Raw genomic sequence first — 26,076 nt, 5'->3', positions numbered from 1 at the left:
AAATGCGTGTTATTCTTGTGATGTTTGGGCCCTGTCCAGCTGGTGAAGTGGGATTGTGTGACAATAAGCTGTGAAGCTACAACTGTGAGTCCAACACACACAGCACTTTCCCCATTTAAGCACCTTGCGACTGGCCACAATTCAGCACTTTAAGCATGTTTGTACTTTATATCACGCTGCTTGCATTTGATTAGGTCCACTAATTTCTAATTTCAACCCTCTGCTCATTGCTGGCATTGCACAAACACCCACTCCTCTCTTTTCATGTGCATTCGACGCATTTCATGCTTTCCCCTACGTAGTCACTTCAAAAAGTTATTGTGCAGTTTCTCGGCCATCTTGCGGCTGACCAATGAGAGCTCCCGTTTCTCCTCTGTGATTAACAATGTTTCCCGCACACCCGCTGCCGTTCACGCGCATGAGGGCTACCCGAAGGTTGCTGTTGAATAATAAATGTTTGTGTTGCTCGACAGCATATCTTGTTGACAGCCGCACATTCAAATAACGTGGTTTTTGAAATTGCTTTTGACAAGTCACCACTCGCGTCATATGGAACTGCCAAGCAGTTGTGACACGTGTAAACATCACCGTGACACCGGTGTGTACATGCCAGATCCCGTGTTCACTCACCTTGACGTGACCTACATAAGACACTCTCCGTGCTCGAGGGAGAGGCCGAGCTGGTCTCCTATGCACACACTGGAGTAAACACCGTCCCTTCGGCCCGATGTACCTGCTCTTTCCTGCTGCATATTATTTGCTTAAAGAACAAGTTACTTACCTTCGATAACGCTTTTTCTGGTAGATACAATATCTGCCTGTGGATTCCTCACCTTGTGAATATCCCCTTGCGTCAGCAACATTCGGAAATTCTTTTTGTAGCCTCGCGCCGACGTGGACTCTGACGTCACAGAGACATGGCATCGCTCGCGGCTCCGCTGACGTCACCGACGCCTACAATAGGCCCATGCCGGCGTGATGACATCAGTTCCGCCCTTTTTTCCGTGCCCTCGAGGCACACGGACGGACCAATGACAGTAGACATATACACAGTATACGCAGTACAAATATCATAAAAATATCAAGGTAACACACATAGTGTGAAGCAAATGCAATAAAACATTTGACATAAACAAATCCTTGACAATAAAATAAATACATACAGAAACTCTGGTATAGAAGAGTGGACAACGGGGAGGCGGGTGGGTCAGTGAGGAATCCACAGGCAGATATTGTATCTACCAGAAAAAGCGTTACCGAAGGTAAGTAACTTGTTCTTCTGATAGATACATCTGCCGTGTGGATTCCTCACCTTGTGAATAGAGTCCCACAGCAGTCCCCACTCCCGGAGGAGGGTCTCCACTCTTCTAAACCAGGAAATCCTGGAGGACAGAGCGCGCAAAGTGACCGTCCCTCATCACTTCGGAATCCAAGCAGTAATGCTTCGCGAAAGTGTGGAGGGAAGACCAAGTTGCCGCTCTACAAATATCCTCTACAGGAACACCTCTAGCCAATGCTGAGGTTGAAGACTTAGCTCTTGTAGAATGAGCCCTTATACCCTCCGGTGGTTCCTTACCGGCCAAAGAGTAGCAGATCTTTATACAGAGGACGATCCATCTCGACAAGGTTCTTTTATGGACCGCTCTTCCTTTCTTGCAGCCAGCAAACCCAATGAAGAGCTGGTCATCCAAACGAAAGTCCTTAGATCTGTCCAAGTAAAAGGACACCGCCCTTTTGAGGTCCAGACGGTGCAGTCTCTCTTCCTCCTTAGAAGGGTGAGGGGGAGGATAGAAGGTAGGAAGGGTAATGGACTGTCCTAGATGAAAGGGAGTTACCACCTTAGGCAGAAAAGCAGCCCTGGTCCTAAGAACCATATGATCAGCATGAATGGACAAGAAAGGGGGCTTGTAACTAAGAGCTTGAAGCTCACTTACCCTCCTTGCCGAGGTTATTGCAACGAGGAAGACTGTTTTAAGAGTCAGAAGCCTCATAGGACATTTGTGAAGAGGCTCAAAGGGAGCACCCATCAAAAAGGTCAATACAAGATTTAAATCCCACTGAGGCACAATAAAAGGAGTAGGAGGGAACCTATTTGTGAGGCCCTTCAAAAACCTTAAAACTACAGGAGATTTAAAAAGAGATGGCTGGTCAGGCAAGCAGAGAAATGCCGACAGCGCTGAAAGATAGCCCTTCACCGTGGCACCAGCAAGCCCCTGTTGCGCCAGAGAAAGGGCAAACTGGAGAACACTAGACAAATGGGCTCTCAAAGGGTCAATAGACTTTTCCCCACACCACGTGACAAATTTTTACCATCTATAAGAATAGATAGACTTAGTGGAGTCACGCCTGGCTGACAAGATGACATCCACCACGTCAGGCGGGAGGGAAAAGGAAATCAGGTTGCCCCGTTCAATCTCCAGGCATGAAGGTGTAATGTCTGGAGGTGGGGGTGTAGAACCTGCACCCCCCATCTGAGAGAGGAGGTCTGCCCTGAGAGGGAGACGGAGCGGCGGGTGAGAGGAGAGGTGGAGAAGATCTGAATACCACACCCTTCTTGGCCAGTCCGGGGCAACCAATATGACTTGCGTCCGGTCTTGGCGAATCTTCCTCAGAACCCGAGGAATCAAAGGTATGGGAGGAAACGCGGAAAGGAGTTGATTTCCCCAACTCAACTGAAACGCGTCCCCCAAGGCTCCTTGCATCGGATACTGGAGACTGCAGAACGACAGGCGGTGCGCATTCTCGCGAGTAGTGAACAGGTCCACCCGAGGAGTCCTCCACATCTGAAAGATGTCGTGAACCACCTCGGGGTGAAGCCTCCACTCGTGGTCGGCAGAGAACTGCCGACTGAGACTGTCCGCACGAACGTTCAGAACCCCGGCCAGATGATTTGCCATCAGACAAATCTGATGGTCCTGAATCCAAGAACAGAGACGGAGGGCTTCTCTGCAGAGACACCGCGACCCCACTCCTCCCTGTTTGTTGATGTACCACATCGCGGTCGTGTTGTCCGTCAGGACCTGAACCGAACGACCGCGAAGGGAGGGGAGGAAGGCCTTGAGCGCCAAACGTATCGCCCGCAATTCTAGAAGGTTGATGTGAAGCAACCTTTCCTCTGGAGACCAAAGACATTTGACCTCCAGATCCCCCAGATGAGCACCCCACCCTAGAGTGGATGCATCCGTTATCACTGTGGCCACCGGAGGAGGCAACTGAAAAGGCTTCCCCTGAGACAGGTTGCCTTCCACGCCCCACCAAGATAGATCCGCCGCAGCTTCTCTGGAGATCCTCACAGACTCCCTGAGATCTCCGTTGTGCTGATACCACTGCCTGCGGAGGCACCACTTGCCCCTTCTTAAGAAGCCGGGTGCTGACCCTGCCGAGCCATCGAACTATCGTCCCATCTCCCTCCTTCCCTATTTCTCTAAAATCTAGGAGGCCCATGTCACCCGCTGCCTATCAAACTTTGTTGAATCTTCCCAGTACCTCGAGCCTAACCAGGCGGGCTTCCGACCTGCCCACTCGACCGAGGCGGTCATTCTGGCGGTTCTTGATACTCTCAGGAGCAACGCTGACGTCGGGAATCCCCAAGCCCTCGTCCTTCTGGATCTGTCCGCCGCGTTCGACACGGTGGACCATAACATCCTTCTCCACCGCGTCGAGCAGGCTGGCATCCGAGGCCCTGCTCTCGAATGGGTCAGATCCTTCCTTACTGGAAGAACACAGGCAGTTCGCCTGGGCCCTTATACGGCCAAAAAATCTCCTACGCCCTGTGGAGTCCCCCAGGGCTCCTCCCTCTCTCCGCTTCTATTTAATTTGTATCTCCGGCCACTGATCCAATCCCTCCTCAAATGGGACATCACAATCTTCAATTATGCTGATGATTTGCAGCTCGTTTTTTCACTTAATTCCCCACTAGCTATCAATACGTTCCACGCAGTAATGATCCACATACAACTCTGGATGGACCAGAACCAATTAAAACTGAACCCAGGAAAAACTGAGTTCCTTCTCCCCGGCCTAAGCCACACCCATTGGGGCCCTCAGTTCTGGCCGCCGGAGCTTGGTTCCCCTCCTACCCCAGCTAAAACAATAAAAAGTCTGGGCGTAATTATCTACGTTGAACTTTCCCTCAAAGCCCAAGTTGGAGCGGTAATTTCATCATGCATGTTCCAACTTCGGAGGATTCATAAAGTCCGTCACCTTCTCCCTGCGGCACTCACTCAATCTGTCACCTCACTTGTACTCTCTCGTCTTGATTTCTCCAACTCCATTTACCACGGTCTCCCACTCTATCTGCTTAACCGCCTTCAGGTCGTACAAAATCAGGCAGCCCGCTTGATCCACGGATTACCTAGATGGCAATCCGCTAAACCCCTGCTTCACAGCCTCCATTGGCTCCCAATGAATCAAAGGGTCGCCTTTAAGGTGGCATGTCTCACCTTCAAATGTCTTCACTGCCCCAGTCCAGGGTTTCTCAACTCCCTCATCCGACCCTACCGCCCCACACGCAATCTTCGTTCTGCCCGCAATGACTTACTAATTACCCCTAAAAACAAAACCAAGAAATTTGGTGGTCGCCGCTTCTCTCACTTGGCCCCCACTCTTTGGAACTCCCTCCCTCTGTCTATCAAATCTTCCCTCTCTCTTCTCTCATTCAGAAAACTCTTAAAGACCCATCTCTTCCCACCCCTATGTTAGGTTGCTCTGTTTTCCGTTTTCTCCTACCCTGTCTAGCAGCGCCAGGAAGCTTTGGCGTTAGTGCGCTTTACAAATGGCACCTAACATAACATAACATAACCACTGGAGTGCCCTCATGTGCCAGCGTGCATGGTTGACCAACAGAATGCATGAAGCCATCAGACCGAGCAGGCGAAGGACCTTCAGGACTGGAACGACCGCTCCATTGTAAAATAAAGGAATCATTTCCTGTATGTCGTGAATCCTTTGAGGAGGAGGAGGGAATGCACGACATACAGTTGTGTCCAGTACAGCACCTATGAACAGGTTGCGCTGGGAGGGCACCAGGTGAGACTTGGGTACATTTATCGAAAAACCCAACCTGTACAACAACTGGGTTGTCTCTCGCAGATGATGGAGCACTTTCTCTGACGACTCTGCTTTGATCAGCCAGTCGTCCAAATAAGGGAATACAGGAATTCCTGATCTTCTGAGATGCGCCGCCACCACTGCCATCACCTTGGTGAAGACTCGAGGCGCAGTAGTAAGTCCAAACGGAAGGACCGCAAACTGATAGTGCTGCGAACCCACTGTAAAACGGAGATACTTCCTATGCGACTTCAGGATTGGGATGTGAAAGTACGCACCCTGCAAGTCGAGCGACACCATCCAGTCTTCTTCCAGCAGTGCCTGAAGAACCTGAGCAAGGGTGAGCATCTTGAATTTCTCCTGTTTCAGATAAAAATTCAAGATCCTGAGATCCAGGATTGGACGAAGTCTGCCATCCTTTTTGGGAATCAGGAAATACCGGGAGTAGCATCCCTGACCCCTTTCCTGCTCTGGGACCACCTCTATCGCACCCTTTCTTAATAGAGTTTGAACTTCCTCCTGTAGGAGTAACAGATGTTCCTCTGAGCAATATCCCTGACAAGGAGGGTAATTGGGAGGGAATTCCCGAAAGGGAAGGGCATACCTATTTTCTACGAGATTGAGAACCCAGAGATCTGATGTAACCGATTCCCAATCCCGTAGAAAGTGGGTAAGCCGGACCCCCACCGGACCCACATGATCCTGAATGGCGGATCTAGGGCTGCTTTTCGGTGGCTGGGGGATTGGAAGAGGTGGAGGAGGAAGAGGCTTGACGCTCTCGAGGACGTGCCCTTTGCTTTCCCCTGTACGACTTATAAAAGGTATTTTGCTGCTGCTGCTATTGTTGCTGCTGCTGACCTTGTCTATATGTACGAAAAGAAGAGCGTCCAAAACCTCAACTTCCTGGTCGTTGAACCTCTAACTTGAAGACCAAGAGATCTAGTAGCCCTGCTATCCTTAAATCTCTCCAAGGCTGTATCTGCCTTTTTGCCAAAGAGTCCTTCACCATCAAAAGGCAGATCTAACAAAGCAGATTGTACATCAGCAGAAAAATCTGAGGATTTTAACCAAGATGAACGCCTTGTGGCAACAGCAGTGCCCATGATCCTTGCCGCAGAATCTGCAGTATCAAGGCTGCTCTGGATCACTTGACGAGCTGCCGCTTGAGTGTCAGATAAAACTTCCTCAAAGTCACTTCTGCAGTCTTCTGGAACCTTAGGGATCAATGTACGCATAGAGTTCATAAGTGCGTGCACATATCTTCCCATAAGGCAAGTGGCATTTGTTGACTTTAATGCCATACTCGCGGAAGAGAAAGTTTTCTTGGCCACTTGATCCTGCTTTTTAGCTTCCTTGTCACTAAGTACTTGTGGAAAAGCACCAACTGACTTCTTTGAACATGCAGCTTGAATCACCAAACTTTCAGGAGAAGGGTGAGATGACAAAAAGGCAGGGTCCTCAGGAGCCACTCTATACCTCCTAGCCACACCTTTCGAGACAGCAGGAGCAGAAAGAGGCTTCTTCCACACCTCCATAATGGGTTCAGTCAAAGCATCATTAAATGGGAGCAATGGCTCCACAGCAGAGCTCGGAGAATGAAGAACCTCAGTCAGCAGATTTGATTTAAATTCAACAGTAGGCAATGTTAAACCTAAAAGTCCCGCTGCTTTTTTCATTACCATATGATATGGCTGAACATCCTTAGACGGTGTATCAGGACCTGATGGTAATACCCACTCTGGGGAAAAATCAAGACCACTAGCCTCTGCTAGATCTTCGAAATAATTTTCATCCAGCTCACCTTCTTCCAAGTCAGAATGAGACTCACAATACCTCTGCTCTTCCAGGAGACGTTGAGCCTCTCTCCTAGATCTCTGCTTAACACGGAGTGCAGCCGGATCCACTGTCGACTCCGACGGCGCCGGAGCCGACGTCGGTATCGAATCCGAAGGTTTAGAAGGGTGCTCCAGAGATTTGCTTGGAGTGGGCAACGCCGGTGCCGGAGTCGTCGACTTCGGTCGAGCCGGCGTCGGCATAGACCTCGGTGGAGCTTGGTACTGCCACAACGGGGTCGGGGCTGGCATATACGGCATGAAAAGGGCCGGGGCATAAGAGTGAGGCACACCCAAATTAAATGCCATCGGACCCATGGGACCCGAAGGCGCTCCAGAGGGGTACCATGACCTCGAGAAAACACCATACATAGCGTTGAGAAACGCCAAAGGATCCTGACCTGGAGTTGGAAAAGGTGGATGCTCTGGTCGACCTCGAGGTAGATTCGAATCTGTTTCAACAACAGGAGTCGATACCTCTTCCTCAACAGGAACTTCATCGACCTCTTGAGTTGGAGATGGTGCCGGAGTCGGATCGGGAATCGGAGTCGGAGAATGAACTTGCGACTCCGAAGGCGAGGCCTCACCTTCTTGATCCGAAATCTCTTGTGGAGGAATCACTTTCGATTTTAATTTTCTTGGGTGATCTCGACCTCGAGTCAGACTTATCACCAGAACGACGTCGAGATTCAGGTCTCCTTTTCTTATGCTTCTTACATGACCTCGAAGCATGATCCGACGAAGACCTCGAAGCCGACGCCTCTCTAGACTTCGATCTAGACTTCTTCGAGTGGGATTTCGAAGATTTCCTATTCTGATCAGCTTTCAATTTTGCCACAAGAAGCTTAGACTCCCTTTCTCGCAGGGCCTTCGGATTCATCTTTTGGCACGACGAACACCCATCCACATCGTGGTCGGAGCTCAAACACCAAATACAGTCTTAGTGTGGGTCCGTAACGGACATCATCTTTCCACATTCTCTGCAGGGTTTAAAACCCGTCTTCTTTGTCGACATAATAAAAAGACAAAGAGTCAAGATAACAGAGAAACGAAGAAAAACAGTAACAGAGTTACTAGAAGCTACAGAGTATCCCGAAACCGTTGGTGTCGACGACGCGGAAAAAAGGGAACGGATGTCATCACGCCGGCGTGGGCCTATTGTAGGCGTTGGTGACGTCAGCGGAGTCGCAAGCGATGTCATGTCTCTGTGACGTCCGAGTCCACGTCGGCACGAGGCTACAAAAAGAATTTCCGAATGTTGCTGACGCAAGGGGATATTCACAAGGTGAGGAATCCACACGGCAGATGTATCTATCAGAAATTAGCCTTGCCTCTGATCACACGTGTGATCCTCTGCAATGGTGAAGGTAGCAGTGAATATTCACAGCACGCTGTGGGAGTCTGCGGCACTGTTTTGGAAGGAAGCGGCAGGGATGGGTTTAAGGCACCCCAGGGTCTGTGGCCCGGGACGCCCAAGGAGTGGACCTGTCCCGTCCTGTCTCCCTGTTCTTGTTCGAAGGTTTCTTCCTGGATGAGATGTGCGGGTGAAATCCTCCTAGCGAGACTATGAGGCGCTTTGTAGCACCAACAAGGGTGACACGTGATGTATGTGTGTGTGTCCCTGGAGTACATTTCAGTGCAGGGCCCTTACCGTAGCGCCAATGTTGTGCACCGGAAGTACACTCCCCAGGTCGATACATTGCAGCAGACGCCTCGGGTTCCCTGCTCCCCCTCTCGATGCCCTGTCTCTCGACTCAGCCAGACAGGGCACAAGTCCTAAACAAACTTTTACTCTTAAATGCTCTTAAATGGATAATGATGTAATTTCTACTGATCTGCATCTTGAGGATTGCTGTTTCTTTTAAATTTGCACACGTGTTATAAAACTTTCTAGAATATTTTATTATGGAAATAAACATTCAGGGAAGTTCTTAATGACTTAATAAAAAATGGGCAGGACCAATGCATCGACTGCTGGAACGAGTTGTGAAAGAGGCATACATTCGAGAAATTATAAAACACAAATGCATGGTAGAAGCTGGCATTTACTGCTGTTATTTAAAAGTCCAGTGACAGGTCTTCATCGTTTTCAACCCAAGTGTTTTCTAGGTCACTGTCGAGATTCCTCAAACAGGTCCTGCACAATTAATGAGCACAAAAGCAATTACACCTCTTCCGCCACTAACTGACCTGACCAGCCAATACATAAACCTTCAGCAACCTAAAACCATGCAATCTATTTAAAACAAGATTTAAAAAAAAGAAAGAATCGCCGCCGCCGCCCGGCCGGAAGTCAGGCAGGCCGGGGGCGGGACGACAAGACAAACCGGAAGCCCAGACAGGAGCCTACCCCGCACTGGGACGTGTGGGCAGGAGGAGAAGGGCGGCCGGCGCTAGCGGGGCTCCCGTGAGGTGAGAGAGCCCCGCACCGAAGGAAGAGACCGCGGCCTGCAAAGAGCCCCGCCTGGAGAGCCGGAGACCAGTACCAGTGAGTGGGGGCCTTCTTCCTTTGCTGAGCTGCGAGGGCTCCGGGGGGCATTCTGAAGATATTGAGTCCCCCGGGAGGGGGGGGAGGGGGGGGGGGGGTGGAGGGAGGTTCTCGATGTGTGTGTGTGTGCGTGCGTGTCTGTCTGTTTACAAGGAGCCAAGGGACCTGATCCGATTCCGCAAGGTTGCGCGTGCACATCACTAGTCTCCTGTCTCCCTTGACTCCTTGTAAGCAGAAATGATTACAATAGAGTCTCGCAGCGACGATCGCTTCGCGATCGGTTCGCAGGTGCGAGACCTAAAAAACGGTGTTAGTGAACTTACTTCATCAAAGCACACCTATGTCTGATAACACTCAATGGCAGAAGGGCTGACCGCATCTTATCGGGTTCGTCTCCCAGGACACATTAAATAGGGATTCAAAATCAGCCCAGTCACGCTCATGGTCTGAGGTGCAACTAGACCGAAGGAAGGAAAAGGGCCGTTGCTGGTGGCAGGACCACAGGCCACCGTGGGAGAAATTATCCAAGTGACCGTATCGGTTCCCCTAGTCGTGGCAAAATAATGCCAGTGACCAGCGAAAAGCAATAGTGCGGTTGGAATTAATATAATAGAAAATATAGAAAATAAATAAAGAAAATCAAATAACTAAAAGCAAAAAGGCTACGAAATCGGCCGTGCTCCCGGTTGCAGCTAGACCAACAACAAACTAAAAATGGCCATCCATAATGGCTGGGGAATTCATTAATCACTAGAAAATCCACATCCAATCGTTTCTGGGATCGGATGCATTTTGGAGCCATTCTCCAAGTTCGCGGTTGCCTACCTGCGCACCTGATCCAAAAAACTAACACCTACTTGAAAGATACGAAAGTAGTACTCTGCCTCCTTCAAGACCTGCAGTACGACCCGACATCCAGCGTCCTCATCTGCTTAGATGTGGAGAGCCTGTTTAGGAGCTTACCCCATAAAGAAACCCTGGACATTATAGAAGAGGTCCTCTATGAAGCAGAATTGACCTACCACACACCAAGACACCTGGTCCTAGAGTCCTGGAAGTGGGCCTTGACGAAAAATTACTTTTGTTTTGAGGAAACCTTGTTCCAACAACAGCGCGGGACCAGCATGGACAGTACTTTAGATCCAAGCGTGGCGGGATTATAGGTTTACCACTTTGAAGAGCACATAATCCTGTCCGACAACAACCCACATTACCCACAAATTCTACAATGGAAAAGGTACATCGATAATGTCCTCTTGATTTGGAAAGGCGACAAATCCGAAGCCAACGATTTCATCGAGTGGCTAAATCTACAGGACCACTATCTAAAATTCACTCATACCATGAGCAGATCGGAACTGATTTTTTTAGACCTAAATATCTACGCTGCAGAAGGTGTCCTTAAGACAGCAACGCATTTCAAACCAACTTCAAAGAACTGTCTGCTCTTATACGACAGTTTCCACCCAAGACACCTGAAGGAGAACCTCCCTTTTGGACAGTTCCTCAGGCTTAGAAGGAACTGTTTGGAAATGAAGGACTACAAAACACAGGCAAATGACCCATTGCAAAAACTTCGGAAGAGAATGTATCCACAGACTAGGATCATTAAAGCCTAGAAAGGTGCGGCGAACAATCATAGTGATGCAATGCTTGAAACATAGAAGGAAGACAGGGAGAAAGACAAAAGACCCATATGTATTACAACATTTAACATCGCATCAGACAGTCACCAAAATAGTCAACAAACATTGGTGTATCCTTAACAGTGGCCAGCTAAACATCCCAAACCCCATGTTCTCACATTGGAAAGGGAAAAGCCTCAGGGAGATCCTGGTACACACCCGTCCAAAACCTCTACTCAGAAAAGAAAACCACCAACAGGTGATTAGCACTCTACCAACGTGCCACCACCCATGTGGTAATTGTAGAGTGCTTCACCTTCACCTAACCACCTAACCACTATCTCTAAGAAAGTGACCTTTAACACAGGAACAACTTGGGAATTGCGAAAATGTACCACCTGCAACACCACAGGGGTGGTGTACATGATCACGTGCATCTGCGATCTGCACTATGTGGGTATGACCACTAGGAAGGTCAGCACTAGGTTATGTGAGCATCGCAGCAACATCAGATGCCACAGAGCCAGCACAAAAATGACATCACATTCCAACGCAATGAAACACACCCCAAATGATATGCGTTCGGTAGTGTTAGAGCATATCAAACACTGCGACAATCTAGAACGGAGGTTACTAGAAAAAGAACAGAGATGGGTGTATAAATTGCACACAGACACAGAAGGCATGAATGACAATATCCCATGGGGTCAGTTCACAAAATGATTTACATCACCACCCACGCCTGTATAAATATGGGTACTCTATCCTAAATACCACTCTGGGTAGAACCCTACGTTGTGGTAACACAACTAATAACATCTTAAAATACCCCCGGAAGGACAATCCTCTCTCTTATATCTACCTATCTTTTAATAGCTCACTCTCTATCCCTTTTCCTTTATTATTATTATTTTTGTTCTTTATTATTATATACCACCATGAGGGGTCAACTAGTTTAGTTGCCTTAGGACCCTTATGGTCCCACCATTTGTCACATACGGGGGCCTTTTCTGTGAACTGCATGGGCTGATTAGGACCCCTTTTTGAAATCTGACCTATCCTCCTCTTCCCCCCTTGTTATGCGCCCTTGATGAGTACTGCCTTCATTCGAGGACCCCCGTTTAAGGGTACTCAAGAGTTTTATTTTCTTCATTTTGCCTGGACTAGGGGAACCAATACTGTCACTTGGATAATTTCTCCCAAAATGGCCCGTGGTCTTGCCACCAGCAACTGCCATTTTCTTTCCGTTTTCCATCAACGGTCTAGTTGCACCTCAAACCAGAAGCGTGACTGGGCTGATTTTGAATCCCGATTTAATGTGCCCCGGGAGACGGCCTTGGAAGATGCGGTCCGCCCGGGTGCCATTAGGTGTTATCAGACAGAGGTATGCTTTGATGAAGTAAGGTCTCTAACCCCGTTTTTCCTCAACAGCATTTACGGACAGTCTGAAGAACGTTTTTGTTCTTAAAAACATCTCCCATCCATGATATGGGTAGGCACAGTAAAGTGCTTGTTTAGGCAGTTTCTTCTTGTTTTCTTTTTGCTCTGAACTAAACGCTTAATATCTCTTTAGGGTATGACTACAAGCCCCTCTACCCATGCAGACCATGAGGCATAGTTCTGCGTAAACATAAGTATGTTTTAGGATGTCTGCGAACTATATGTATATATATATTGTAGTTCATGTGGTGTTTATTCACAAGTGTTTTTTAACTTTGCATTTAACCACGCTTTCCCACAAAAGGAGACATCGAATGGGTTTTATTTCACCATATTGGATATAAACACTAATTAACTATTATCTCTAAGGACACTGAACACCAACTATAGAGGAGCACATTGATCGGATTTACCACAATTTGGTCTGGGCCTGCCTACGTGACAGGTAGGCAGGCAAATTGTGTTAACTTCCAATTCTGTTTTATTCCCTAACAGATACTAAGAGTCAAGGGTTTAACCATATGTATTTTAGATAGGTGCTCACACATTAGGTGTGCATCTTGTTTCCTTATTACAGGTTTTCACTAGAAGTGGCACACGCGGGGCTGGCCAGTGTGTGGTTCTGAAGAAGAGGTTTAGGGGATACTTCGAAACATGTCGACCAAATACTAGGGACTCTATACACATAGTAGTTATATTTCTCCCTATTATTAACCCCTTTGTATTCATACCAACTAGGAGCAAGAATTCAATATTAGTTCACTAGCTAGGTATTTTTAGCATCACTTTCTTACTCCACAACACTGCACTACACATTTTTTCACAAAAGTGCTCCCTCTTAGTTTCGCAACTTGCAGCACGCCCCAAACAACAGCTGTTTGGGACGGCCACAATGATGAAGCAGGTCACCTAGGGGCAACCCTAGGTGAGTGAGGGGACTCAAGAAAATAATTACACTTTTCTTAAGATAGGGGCACATTCAGCGGAATCCCCGTCCATTTGGTTATGTTTTTGATCTGACAATTACAGATTTCTTATGAACTATATGTAGCTTGGAGGGCGCACCTAACCTTTACCTCCATCTTCCCCCATTTTTGATTATATGGCTATAACAAACTTCATGCTTTTGGTATAAATGTTACTCTAGTGTTCATTGAACCTGGTTTTCATCTTCCTTTCAGTTTTGCCAACATATACCAGCTCGCATGGGAACTTCAGCAGATATATGATGTTCTTAGAGTAACTCTAAGGTACATTTTGGTCCCTTTCATAGGGTAAGAGATCCATGTTCCTTTTATGATACTGTTACAGTTATTACAATTATAACAGGAAATTTTCCCTTTATGAGTGACTTTATCCGTGTTGATATTGACTTGTGTTAATATTTCTTTGATTTTCTTCCCTCTTTGATATGCAAATATCAGATTCCCTGAGAAAATGCCTTTGAAATCAGGTTTAGTTGTGAGCATTGGCCAATGCTGTAGAATAGATTTTCTCAACTGAAAGCTCATAGTGGAAAATGTAGAGATTAAAACCATCCTTTTACTTTATTTTTTCTCCAGAGTGGTTTTTAACAATTCCGGTCTTGTTTTCTAGGTGCATCGTTCTTTAGCTTGATCCAACACCTTGTTGGGATACCCACAGTTTCTGAATTTATCAAGCATTTTCTCCATTTGATCAAAGGATGTTTCAGGGTTAGATACGATACTTTTCACGCTTAAGAGTTCGGAGTATGGTAAATGATTCTTCAACTATTTCTGATGAAAACTATTATAATGAAACAGGCTGTCCCGACCTGTTATTGTGTCTCCTTGAAACTTGAAAAGTCCAAGAAGTCCAAGAAGCCTGAAAAAAGTTTTTGGCGGTGAAAAAGTAGCTGTGGGACCTCAACATTCCATATGCAATTATTTTTCTGGCCAGGCTGAGGGTAAGAGACGGCGGCAAGGGCAGTCTACAATGAGCCCAAAGAAGTGCTCAAATTTCTGCAACAAAAAGGCACACAAACACAGCGCAGACGATCACCCAGAGGCGAGCAGGAGGAACACGGGGGTGCTTTGAACATAGAATGAAGAACTGCCCTCCCTTGCCTAACTGTGGTCCCGGGACGGCACACACTGGCTTTCTGGGCGACGCTTACTTTGGACACAGATAATTGGAGAACATGGCTGGGTGGTTAAATGGCGGGAGTGTAGACCAATGGGTAAAACATACATGACTGCAATACAGGTATATCAGCACAACTGGGGCATGTATTCTAAACATTCTAAACGCATGGTTCTTCGAACATAGCAGATTATGCCAATAATTTTAATTATGCTCCTCTACAGGGGATCGGATAGGTGACCCCCCATGTGACTTTGAAACTGGGGATTCCGGCTGACGACTCCCGCTACCCTATGTGCACCACAAAGGGCTTACCCGAGAGGGGTCGTAGATATTACTGCACAGCAGGAACAGTCACAGTATGCGAGTCCAAGAAAATACAGTACGGGGAAGCAACACAAAAGAAGAGATGAATATGGAACACTTGTAATTCCACAGTGAGAGCAGGAGTCTTCGGTGTCTCTGGCGCTGCTTTGTATTTTCACAACGTGGAGGTATAATACTCAAGTTGCCTATTACTGTGTGCACCACACCAGGTTATTGGTTCCTCATGTTTGGGTTGGTTGTTGTTCATGGAGGGATTCTTAGTTTCAACACGGGATGGTTTTAGCAATTGGCGTATGTTGAAGTGGTTGGGGGCGGGGGGATGGGTTAGTTCTGTATTGGGGTGTGTTACTGTGATTGTACCGACGTATAAGATGCGGCTTATGTTGATTGCACTATTAGACTACTGCGGTGAGATATGGAACTCAACAGAATTTGTGTTTCAATCTGAATATGGGTGAGAAATATAACTGCGTAACATGGAACGTTCGGGTGCTCAACACCCCGAAAAAAATTAGGCAAGTGCTCGTTTATTTAGATTGCCATAATATTCAGGTTGCTCTCCTAAAGGAGACGCATTTGACGATGATCTCAGAGACTAAAATCGCTCTTAAATGGGCTGGGTACAAGTTGGCCTCATCGTATTCCTCCTATGCTAGGGGGGGTGATCATCCTTTTTAGAAGAGGGCTTTACTTCACACCTATAAAAACATACACAGACAAAGGACGGTGTGCAATGGTGCATGGCAAACTGAGAGCAACCCTGGTCACATTTAGCAATGTTTATGGGCCTATAGTAGATGAACCTGAAACCTTTACGGGACTATAGTGTTGTGCGTGAATGGCCGGAAGCAGCTATCATGTGGGGGGGGGGGGTGATCGTAACACGTATTTAGACCCTCAATTGGACAAATCCAGCCCGAAAGGCCTACGCACACCTAAAGTCGCACACAGTATTAACGATGCCAAGCTCGAATTTGTCCTATACAGGCACTGTAGAGAGTGCGTCTATTTTATGGAAGGCTTTCCAAGTGACCATAAGAGGGGTTTGCATCAGCACAACGGCTGGTATTTTAAAAGACAAACAGGATCAACTTGTAAGGACCGAATCAGAGCGAACAGCATTAGAACGCCAATACACTACCGCACCCTGTCCCGAGACACTACATCAGATTCATGAAGCACTTTTGCAATATGACGAACTGGCATAATCCGAGATTCGGTATAGATCTCACAGACATGCAGCACGGGCATATATGGAAGGGAGACGTCCGGGCCGTAACCTAGCAGCAAAAATTAAATCCTGAGCTGACTTTCACCTTACCACTAAAATCACAGATAACCATGGGACGGAACATTATACCCCCATGGAAATAGTGGAACAATTCTGTGGATTCTACGCAGACTTTTACACGTCGCGTGGATCTGCAGATGAACAGAAGCTAAAAGCCTATCTGTATGTGCATGGCTCGCTGATAACTACAGCAAATATTTAGACCAGCCGACAAACGAAACGGACAAAAAAGCAGCAATCCGCGAACTACCCAACCAGAACTCACCAGGCTCAGATGGGCTTCTGTCGAATTTTACAAGGAATATATCTATTTACTTGCGCCTCACCTGCTCGAGATGTATGCTGAAGCGCATGAGTCCAGCATATTGCCACCATCCCTTCGCCAAGCACTAATTATTGGAATATTGAAAAAAGACATAGCCCCGGATCTGTGCGAATCATACCGACCCCTATCGCTTATCAATCTGGACACCAAGATTCTGGCAAAAATATTGGCACCAGACTGCAGCCCCTGATGCCTAACCTGGTCCTGCCGGACCATTCTGGTTTTATACTGGAGCGCTCAACATCTCACAGTCTTAGGACAATATTTGCCATGTTTCATGTCCTGGATCCAGAGTTGCAAGCCGCCGCGGTCATGCCAGGCTCGGCAAAGGCGTTTGACTCCATAGCGTGGAGCTACATGTTTCATGTTTTATGACAAATGGCATTTCTACCGCTGTTTCTCGGCTGGGTGCGACTATTATATAATGACCCGTCCGCACTGGTGCGTGTCGGGGGCCTGACTTCACAACCTATTCAGATACAGAGAAGCACCCGTCAGGGGGGCCCACTCTTGCCATTATTGTTCGCTCTGGTACTTGAGCCGCTGGCCTGTATTATTCGGCAGCGCCACAGAGAGACGGTCCTTAATTTTCTTCACCGTCCGGTCGGCATCTCATTATAGGCAGATGACATGGTGTTATTTCTTAGAGAACCGACACTGCACCTGGTGATCGTATTAAGGGCATATATTAGATTTGGGCTCTTCTCAGGCCTACAAATTAACTGGGACAAGTCATTAATGATTCCGCTAACACCTAAAACAACTACCCCGCACATGGAATATCCCCTGGTGTGGACAACAGAAACAGTAAAATACCTGGGTGTCTGGGTGCATTGTGACCCTGACATTGTAATAAGGGAACTATGGCAGAGCACCCGCCTCCCTAGAACAACAGGTAGATAGAATATGCTACCCCTCTCCCTGGCGGACCGAATTGCGATCATTAAAATGGTAATACTTCCACGCTTTTTATACCTCTGCTGCAACATCCCAATCAAGCTAACAACACTACTTCAGCGAGATAAGATTGTCCCGATATGGGGAGGGCGGCAGGCCAGGGTGAGCTGGGCCACACTAACGCTAGATTATAGCAAGGGCGCATTCAGCGCTCCTGACCCGTAAATATATTACCTAAGCGCTCAATCGCAACATGCGTACTATTGGTTCAGACCACATGCATTTACCCCACATGTTGCAGTAGAACATGGTGACGCTCATCCAGTCCCTCTGGCTGGCATTCTCACACACACCCCCAGAGGCACGCCCAACACTGAAATTAATACGTTGGACACAACCACGTTGGACACAACCATCGCCGCATGGCAGGCTATAGGTGCTATCACCAACAAGTTCCCTGTGTATGTGCCAGCACTTCCCATCGCGCATCACTCAGCACTATCCGCGACACAAGAAGAGGGTCCACTCAAGGCGCTGAGGGAGGTGGGCATAGTAGCCTTGCAAGACATATACCCTGAGGGGCACTTCCTCACCACAAAAAACCTAAACTACATTATTAACACTTCACTACTGTTTAACTTTAAGATAAACATATTGCGGCCGGCTGCTAAAGCCCACTACCACACGTACAAGGCTGAGCCCCAACACTGCACACACTACAAATGCTACTGGTGGCACCGTCAAGGCGTAAGTTAGTAACAAAACTGCATAGAGGGATACGGGATGAGAAAGTTCCTAAACCGGATAAAAGCCTGGCCTGCTGGAACGACAGTCTAACCCCACCACTACTAGACACGGAATGGGAACACATTTGTAAACTGACCAGCGCCCTCACGCCCAACGGTAACTTGTGCATTATGCACTTTAAGTACATGCATCAGACTTACCACACCCCTATCAAACTAAACAGGTGTGGTCTCAGGGAAACAAGCAATTGTAAACGTTGTTATCAGCCGGATGCTGATTTCCTGCATCTTGCGTGGGAATGTAGATGGGTGCAACTGTTTTGGAGGGGGGTATTGGAGCATATACAGGAAATGACTGGCACTCTTTTGCAATGTATACCATCAATTTGTTTGCTATGCTAGGTCGCCCTTTAAAAAGGTACAACAGGTAGATTTGTGCGCATTGCACCGTTAAGGGCCAAACGTCGAGTCACTATACACTGGGAAAGCAATACGGCCCCAAAGGGTGAGAGCTGGATCAAAGACTTGGTGTATTGCAGGGACAGTCTACAAAAACGCAAAATAGCTGTGGGTCAAAAGACATGGGAAATTAAAGCTAACTAAGTACCTGACCAACAATCCGAGTGAAAAGTATATGTAGAATACAATATGCCAAATGTGAAGGAGAATCTCTTCTGATGGTGAAAAAATACCCATCAATTGTCGACCAGTACCGCCCTTGTCATCATTTGGGATCCTTCACACCGAAAGAAGATGTTACAACCATGACAAAAATGATTTTACGATAGGTTGTACAATGTTTGTAAATCGGTGTATCCTGGAAGGATATGGACGTGTGGTGACAACTAGTCAGTGCCAATAGTAGTTTAAACAAATAGCTACTATAAATATGAATAGGTCAACATGTTTCTGCAGTCTAATTGACCCCAGTAGGAGTCAGCTGCATTCTTCAGGACCGATTGTCGCTACTGCTTACAAAAAGTGATGAGAAATAATAAATGGCGAATTTCACCTGGATTTCCTAGGTGTATTCATTCTCCTATATTTGCAGGAGAGAAAAGCTCCACCTCCCCTGGCCGCGGCGCAGGTAAATAGAGCAACGCTCGTCCAGTCGGTACTCCGGGCGTCCCTCTGGGACAAGGGAGTACAAAAACTCAAAGGTGCTCTGAGGAATTTAGCATGACTTAAACAGTGCACAGATTGGTGTTACATGTGGAATTGTGCCTTTTGAGTGATAAGATAAGCAAAATATCTATAAACTTTCACCACGTAAAATATTTTCAAACCGTTCTGCATACATGTTGTGAACAACAAGCAACACTGAAAAGTACCCAACAACAACTTAAAAATGATAGAAAGTGGCCAAAACCTCACCGGAAAGCAATCTCATCAGCAACTTTGTCTTCTGTATCTTCCTCTGTGATCTCAAATCGTCCTTTAAAGTCCATTTCCAATCGTTCCCCCAGCCTCTCTTTCACAGGGCGCTTTCGTTTGAGATGGGCATGTCCATTTTCCTCCCCTTTGTTGGCTGGTTTCTTATCCTCATTTTTTTCCTCGTTCATATACTCATCCAGCTCTTTATCCAAGATTGCCATCTCCTCCCCTCCTAGCTTTTTTTCTTTCTCCATTAATTTCTTAGCCAGAATATAATTGTAGGCCTCAGACTGCCGGCTCATATCAAGCTGCCCATCCATGCCCAATATTCCAAGTTCCGTTGCTACTAAATCTTGACTCTGATCCTGTAGAACAGAGCCCCAGATATTGTTCATTTTTTTCATGGGGGGTGCAGCTGGCCTTGAATACCCTAAAACAAAGGGTAAGGGTTCTGGTTTAGGAGGCAGATTAACCTGCTTTTGTCGTTTCCACAAGGAACGGACTTCATCATCAGAGTCCGAAGCACTTTCATCACTTGAAACTGCACCCTTGGTTGTGCGATAACTGGAACCAGAAGGAAGGGTTAAGGCGATGTTTTGAACACTTTGATCTGTGCAATTCAAGAAAGATTTCTGAAGAAATAAAAAAATAAAAAACAATGAACACAAGGCTAGAGGAAATTACCGTACAAGAAATAACTTAACTGCTCACAAGCTAGTTCCTCCCATACAATGCCAGAGGTAATGGACACAACTAAGACAGCAAAGGAGAAAATAAAGTCATATTGTTAGCGGTGATAGTACAAACATGCACAAACCATTCTCATTCATCCTCTCCAAATGTATTCGCAGTGCTGCAATTATTTTTTATATTTCAGAAGAACTCCTGGTCTAATGGAAATCGTCATATGGAACAAGCTGCGTGAGTTTTGCTAGCCCTGGTATCCCATGCTGGTATACCTCGTTCCTGCTTTAGCTACTACTTCGAAGTCATCCATACTACCATTTCTCCTGCAACTTCTGTGGTGACCACAGATTTCCACCTTAAAATACTTTATATGTAACCGTTACGGACGTTCTGTGATCTTGCAGCCGGGCACGCAGCGTGAGGGGTGAAGGGGGGGGTGGGGTGGTGGGATGCCATAAATAAACTCACCTGTGCTGCAAAACACCTGCTTTGTTGTTCCTTAGCAATACTTCCGTGGGCTAATGTGACACTGGTGAAGAACGAGGAGAATAAAGGCACCCAAATATGCACTACCATGGAAGAAAGGGCACAATTTCATCTAGAAATGGGCATACAGCGGAGCATAGATATCCAGGTCACCCACTCCCAGGCGCCATGGAACGTTTTGTGCACAAAGTAACATTCATCATTGAGGGCGCTAGGTGGCGCCGAACCAAGATGGCCGCACTACCGTGAGGCTCTCGCCTGATTGAGCACCCTCACCATCCAAAAGACCATCCGGACCTGTGAATATCGTCGGAAAAGCACACCATCTCATCCGCGACATTCCCCAGCACACAGCGGTGCCGGGAGCGTCGCGGTGGCCCAACCACCGGCCGAGTTATCTGCTGACACCCGGGGGCGGACTGCCGGGCCGCTTCGCGCTCGCTGCCCTGCTGGATCGCGCAGCCAGGAAAGACCGCGGCTCTGGGGCCTAAGCGGAGTAGCCCCCCCCCCCCACACTGGAAATCCGGGATTGTTGGAGCCCCCGCTGCGATTGCGGACCCCCCCCGCTGCCACGTGAGTAGAGACCCTGCTGGCTCCAAGCCCACCGGCACGTCAAACAGGTCGGCAGTCCTCGCTGAGCTGCCGCAGTCCACGCGGCCTGACTGGGACCGTGGCCGCTGCCCTTGCCGCCCGCTCCGGGACACGATTAGGCGGGAGATTGGGCCCGGCTGTGGTGCGGTGGCGGCCCGGCCCCCTCCCCCCTCCCGGTCCGGCACTGGGTTACCCCCTGCCTGCCGAGCTCCCTGGGCCTGTACCTGCTTTGCACCGGCGGCGCCCCGGAGGAGGGTGAGGCCCCTCCCCCCCCCCCCCGACTACCGGACTACTCTTGCCTGAATACCTGCCTGGATAACGCTTTTCAGATTCCGGAGCCTGGGGGACGGCACGGGGGCTGCCCTTCCGGCCGAGGACTGTTGAGCCCTGCTGATCTCTGTCCCCACTCTGCTCCTTAGCGCTGCATGCCTGTCCGGCCTCTCACATCCCCTGCTAAGACTCCACTACTTAAGAGGCCCAGGGAGCGACCTACATTCACCGCTGGGTGAGGACCTGCTGCTGCGACCGCCTCCTCTGTGACGCCGGGCCCCACCGGACCTTGGCCCTGCTGGGCGCCAAACCGCCATTTTGCCTGCTGTGGCCTGCCCCGCCGACTCACATCCAGCAGCCTACAGCCTGGTTCACCGATTCGGCTCAAATTCACTACAGGAACTTATACCTACGCGCCAGGCTGGTCTCTGCCTCCTCCCCCAAGCCCGGGGGGGCCGCACACACATATCTGAACCGAGGTGATGTGCCTGAACCGGCCAGTGCCGACGCGGGAGGTGGCCGGACACTGAGGCTACCGTGGGTGGGTACCACTGCCACTGCTGCGCTCTGTGACTCTCTGAACCTAACAACCCCCCCAGGACTCTCCGCCCTGCATCCCCTACAGCGCTGCCGCCACCGAAGTTCACGATGGGCCGTACCGACACTAGGCAGTCGAAGATTCCCTTTGAGGCCAGGAAAACGCCCGTACCCGGCTCGGCTGCTGGTGCGGAGAGGAGTCCCCCTCCGCCGGAGCCGCAGGACGAGGACTGGAAAACCATTCTATTGGGCATGAAGCAGAGCCTTACATCCATCGACTCTAAAATGGACGCTATTAACTCCCGCATTGATAGCGTGGTCTCTAAACTAGAGCGCCACGACACGCGTCTCCAGGAGGCAGAGGAAAGAATATCTTCTTTGGAGGACGGCGCCGCTACTAGTTCCAAACAGGCTACCCAAATGGACAGACTCCTCAAAATAATCGCCGACAAAAACGAGGATTTGGAAGCAAGGTCCCGGCGCAACAACGTCCGCGTCGTGGGCCTTGCGGAATCCACGAACGTGGGGAAGATGGAGGTCTTCATGGAAAATCTGGTGATCGAACTGTTCGGGAGGGAGGCCTTCTCTCCGCATTTAATTGTTGAGCGCGCACACAGGTCACTGGCCGCACGGCCTCCCCCTGGGGCCCAACCGAGACCTGTTATAGCAAGATTCCTCAATTACAGAGACCGTGATGCCGTGTTACGATGTGCCAGAGAGCAGGGCCCGGTAAAATACGGCAACACTACCCTGTCCTTCTTCCCCGACTTTACCCCATCGGTCCAAGAAGCCAGGCGCAAATTTGCAGGAGTTAAGAAGAAGCTTCAAACAATGGAACTCCCCTACGCCATGCTGTATCCTGCAAAACTGAGTGTCCCTACATGGAAAACAGCACTTTTTCCAAAACCCGCAACAAGTGGAGGATTTTTTGAAGCAGCAACGGAAGGGACGACCCCACGCAGATGAAGAACGACAGCGCTCCAGGTCTCATTCCCCATTGTCACAACAAGACTGAATCTTCTCCTGGTTACTTCGCCTACAACTCCTGCCACCTCTGACTCCTTGACTCTTTATGGCCGGAGGGCACGCGAGATGGCCGGAGGCCTCCGCATTTGTTGAGCTACTCCCTCCATTGCATTTTGGACTGCCAATCCCTTGATAGGCTAGAGATGGGTCTGTGGCGACGCACTTGCTCCATGTGCCGGTGAGATGCTCGTTATGATGCTTATATTTCTTTGGTCAAATGTTAACCTGTGTGCTCGATCACCCACCTCCGTCCCGCTCCTTTGGGCGGGTGTAAGTAGGGAGGTGGGGGGGCTGGTCTGGTGCCCCTAGTTCAAACCCCCAATGGGCATTCCCCTGCGAACCTCTGCCTTTCTAAGGTTGGGAGGTGGGTTGTTAATGATTCTTGTTTTTAATTTCGGGGGTTGTTTTGGGAGGGGGTGGGATTCTTCTTCTCGGCAGGTTTGGGTTGCCGTAGTGGGTAGGGGTGGGTGGGAATGTCATGCCGCAGTGTCTATTGCCCCAACCACCTGCATGCTATCTGGAATAACGTACATGACAAAATACACTGGGACTTGGCGTGACAAGGGGTTGTATTTGTTGGGATTGGTTATATCTTACCTAGGTTCTAATGCTACTGATATTGCAATGTCCCGAGAACGGGGAGGAGTGAGGGGGACGAATTTACGAATTTCAATGGTTGGTGATTTTAATTCTAAGTGTCTAATCGCGTTTGTCGCATATACTTGCTATGATTTATTTTCATGGGTTAGATGGAAGAAATGACTGCTGGACCCCCCGCACTTGACTTTCATCTGGTGTCGTGGAATGTAAGGGGGCTGAACGACCCTAGAAAGAAAAGACAGATACTGGGCTATCTAGACAGACACAGTATCTCCATCGCATTGCTGCAAGAAACGCACCTCCCCCCCGCTGGGCTCCCCCTCTTTGCCTCGAGATGGGCTACTCACAGGGTATTTGCATCCTACTCTACCTACTCCAGAGGCGTGGCTATACTGGTGAAGAAAGGATTGGGCTTCACTCCAGAGGGGACTGAGGTGGATTCGGGAGGGAGGTACTGTATGGTCTGGGGCACATTACATACCCATCGGATACTTTTTGCCTGTTACTATGGCCCCAATATTGATGACCCGGAGCCGCTTCTCAATATGTGGGGTAAGATCCAGTCGCTAGACATTGCCCGCGTAGTGTTGGGAGGGGATTTTAACACCGCTCTACTGCCAGGGCTGGATAGGTCGCATCCGCAACCAACGCACTACACCCACACCCAGCGCACCCTACAGGGTATAGTAGACGACCATCACTTAATTGACTCCTGGCGGCACCTACATCCCTCCCTAAAACAGGGCACACACTTCTCAGCAGTGCACTCCACATGGGCCAGGTTGGACTACATTTTTCTAACCCCTGGCATGGCCCCCTGGATTGTGAAATCCCTACACCTTGCACGCACTCTGTCGGATCATTCTCCGGTCCTCCTTTCCCTGCGTGTCCCCCTTTTAATCTCCCCATATCTATCCTGGCGGTTGAACCCTGCACACCTCACTGACACCGCTTTTAAAGCGGAATTGGAACAGGACATCACTGACTTTTTTGACCGCAATATCAACTCTGTTGCTAGCATGGCCACGGTCTGGGAAGCATTTAAAGTCACTGTCCGGGGGTGGTGCCTATCAAAAGGTGGAGGGGTCCTTAAAGCACTTAGAGGCTCATTGCGACGCCTTGAACTTGAGATCAAGGAACTGGAACGTGAGTTGGTCCACAGCAGGCATGATAATGCGGCTAGGGTGCGACTTCGTCGCAAAATTGACGAATACGCCACTGAGGCTGAGAAGGAATGTAACTTTCTGGGGAAACCATACATTGCGCGTGTGTACGGAGAGGGCGACAGGCCAGGTAGGGCGCTCGCCTCGACCGTTCGGCCACTGAGACATCACAATTATATTACTACCCTGATGGACGAGGGGGACACCCCACATAGAGACCTCCCCAGCCAACTCGATGTCCTGACCAACCACTACAAGACACTCTATTCCTCACATCGGCGAGAGGAACTCAATCTGGGCTCCTATCTCGCAGACACGGCCATAGCCTGGCTGGGCCCGACCCAACAAACATTCCTCCACCACGCGTTAGAACTCGATGAAATCAAGGACGCTATAATGAGTATGAAATCCGGCAAGGCCCCTGGCTCGGACGGCCTTCCTATAGATTTTTACAAAGCCTACATCCACGTTTTAGCTCCTATTCTGCTACAAGTGTACTATACCGCCTTTGAGGAGGGTTCGCTGCCATTCAGCATGAGAGAAGCCCTCATCACCTCCCTTTTGAAGCCAGGCAAACCCCCTGAGCGCTGCGATTCGTATAGACCCCTCTCCCTACTAAATACAGACGTTAAGATATTGGCTAAAGTATTGGCCACTCGCCTCAACCTCCTTATGGAGCGATTGGTCCTCCCGGATCAAGCAGGCTTTGTCCCGAATCGTGCTACATCTCATAACTTACGCACGCTACAGACAATCTTACAAGACATCACTCCCAGATGTGAAGCCGCGGTAGTGTTCCTAGACGCTACCAAAGCTTTTGACTCCCTGGAATGGGATTACTTATTTGCATTGCTGGAACGTATGGGCATCCCCTACAGTTTTATTGCCTGGATTAAGCTTCTTTATAATAAACCTCATGCGGCGGTCCTGCTGAATGGTGCTAGATCCGACATCTTCGAAATACAAAGAGGCACCCGGCAAGGATGCCCTTTATCCCCGGTCCTCTTTGCGATTGCTATCGAACCCCTAGCCGCCAAACTCCGACAACACCACAACCAGCGCTCTTTGATTTACCCTGAAAGGCAGATACTCGTCTCACTCTATGCTGACGACATGACCCTATATGTCCATAAGCCGAAAGACAATCTGAACCCTCTCCTGCGGGAGATCACTAAATACGGAGCTATCGCTGGGGTCCAAATCAACTGGTCAAAATCAG

The 26,076-nt window shown here is 48.8% G+C and overlaps 1 protein-coding gene across 2 annotated transcripts in view; it reads right to left on the bottom strand.

Moving 5' to 3' along the window:
• PHAX (phosphorylated adaptor for RNA export) overlaps positions 1 to 26,076 on the bottom strand; it is a 154,425-nt gene that overhangs the window by 73,089 nt on the left and 55,260 nt on the right. For both annotated transcript variants that reach the window (XM_078675594.1, XM_078675593.1), the window contains exon 2: positions 19,498 to 20,129. In XM_078675594.1, the coding sequence (XP_078531720.1) occupies positions 19,498 to 20,129 (632 nt within the window). The remainder of the gene's footprint in view (positions 1 to 19,497; positions 20,130 to 26,076) is intronic.

This window comes from Lissotriton helveticus, chromosome 2_1 (assembly GCF_964261635.1).
Source record: "Lissotriton helveticus chromosome 2_1, aLisHel1.1, whole genome shotgun sequence".
Classification (NCBI taxonomy): Eukaryota; Metazoa; Chordata; class Amphibia; order Caudata; family Salamandridae; genus Lissotriton; species Lissotriton helveticus.
This window is presented reverse-complemented; position numbering and strand designations above follow the sequence as displayed.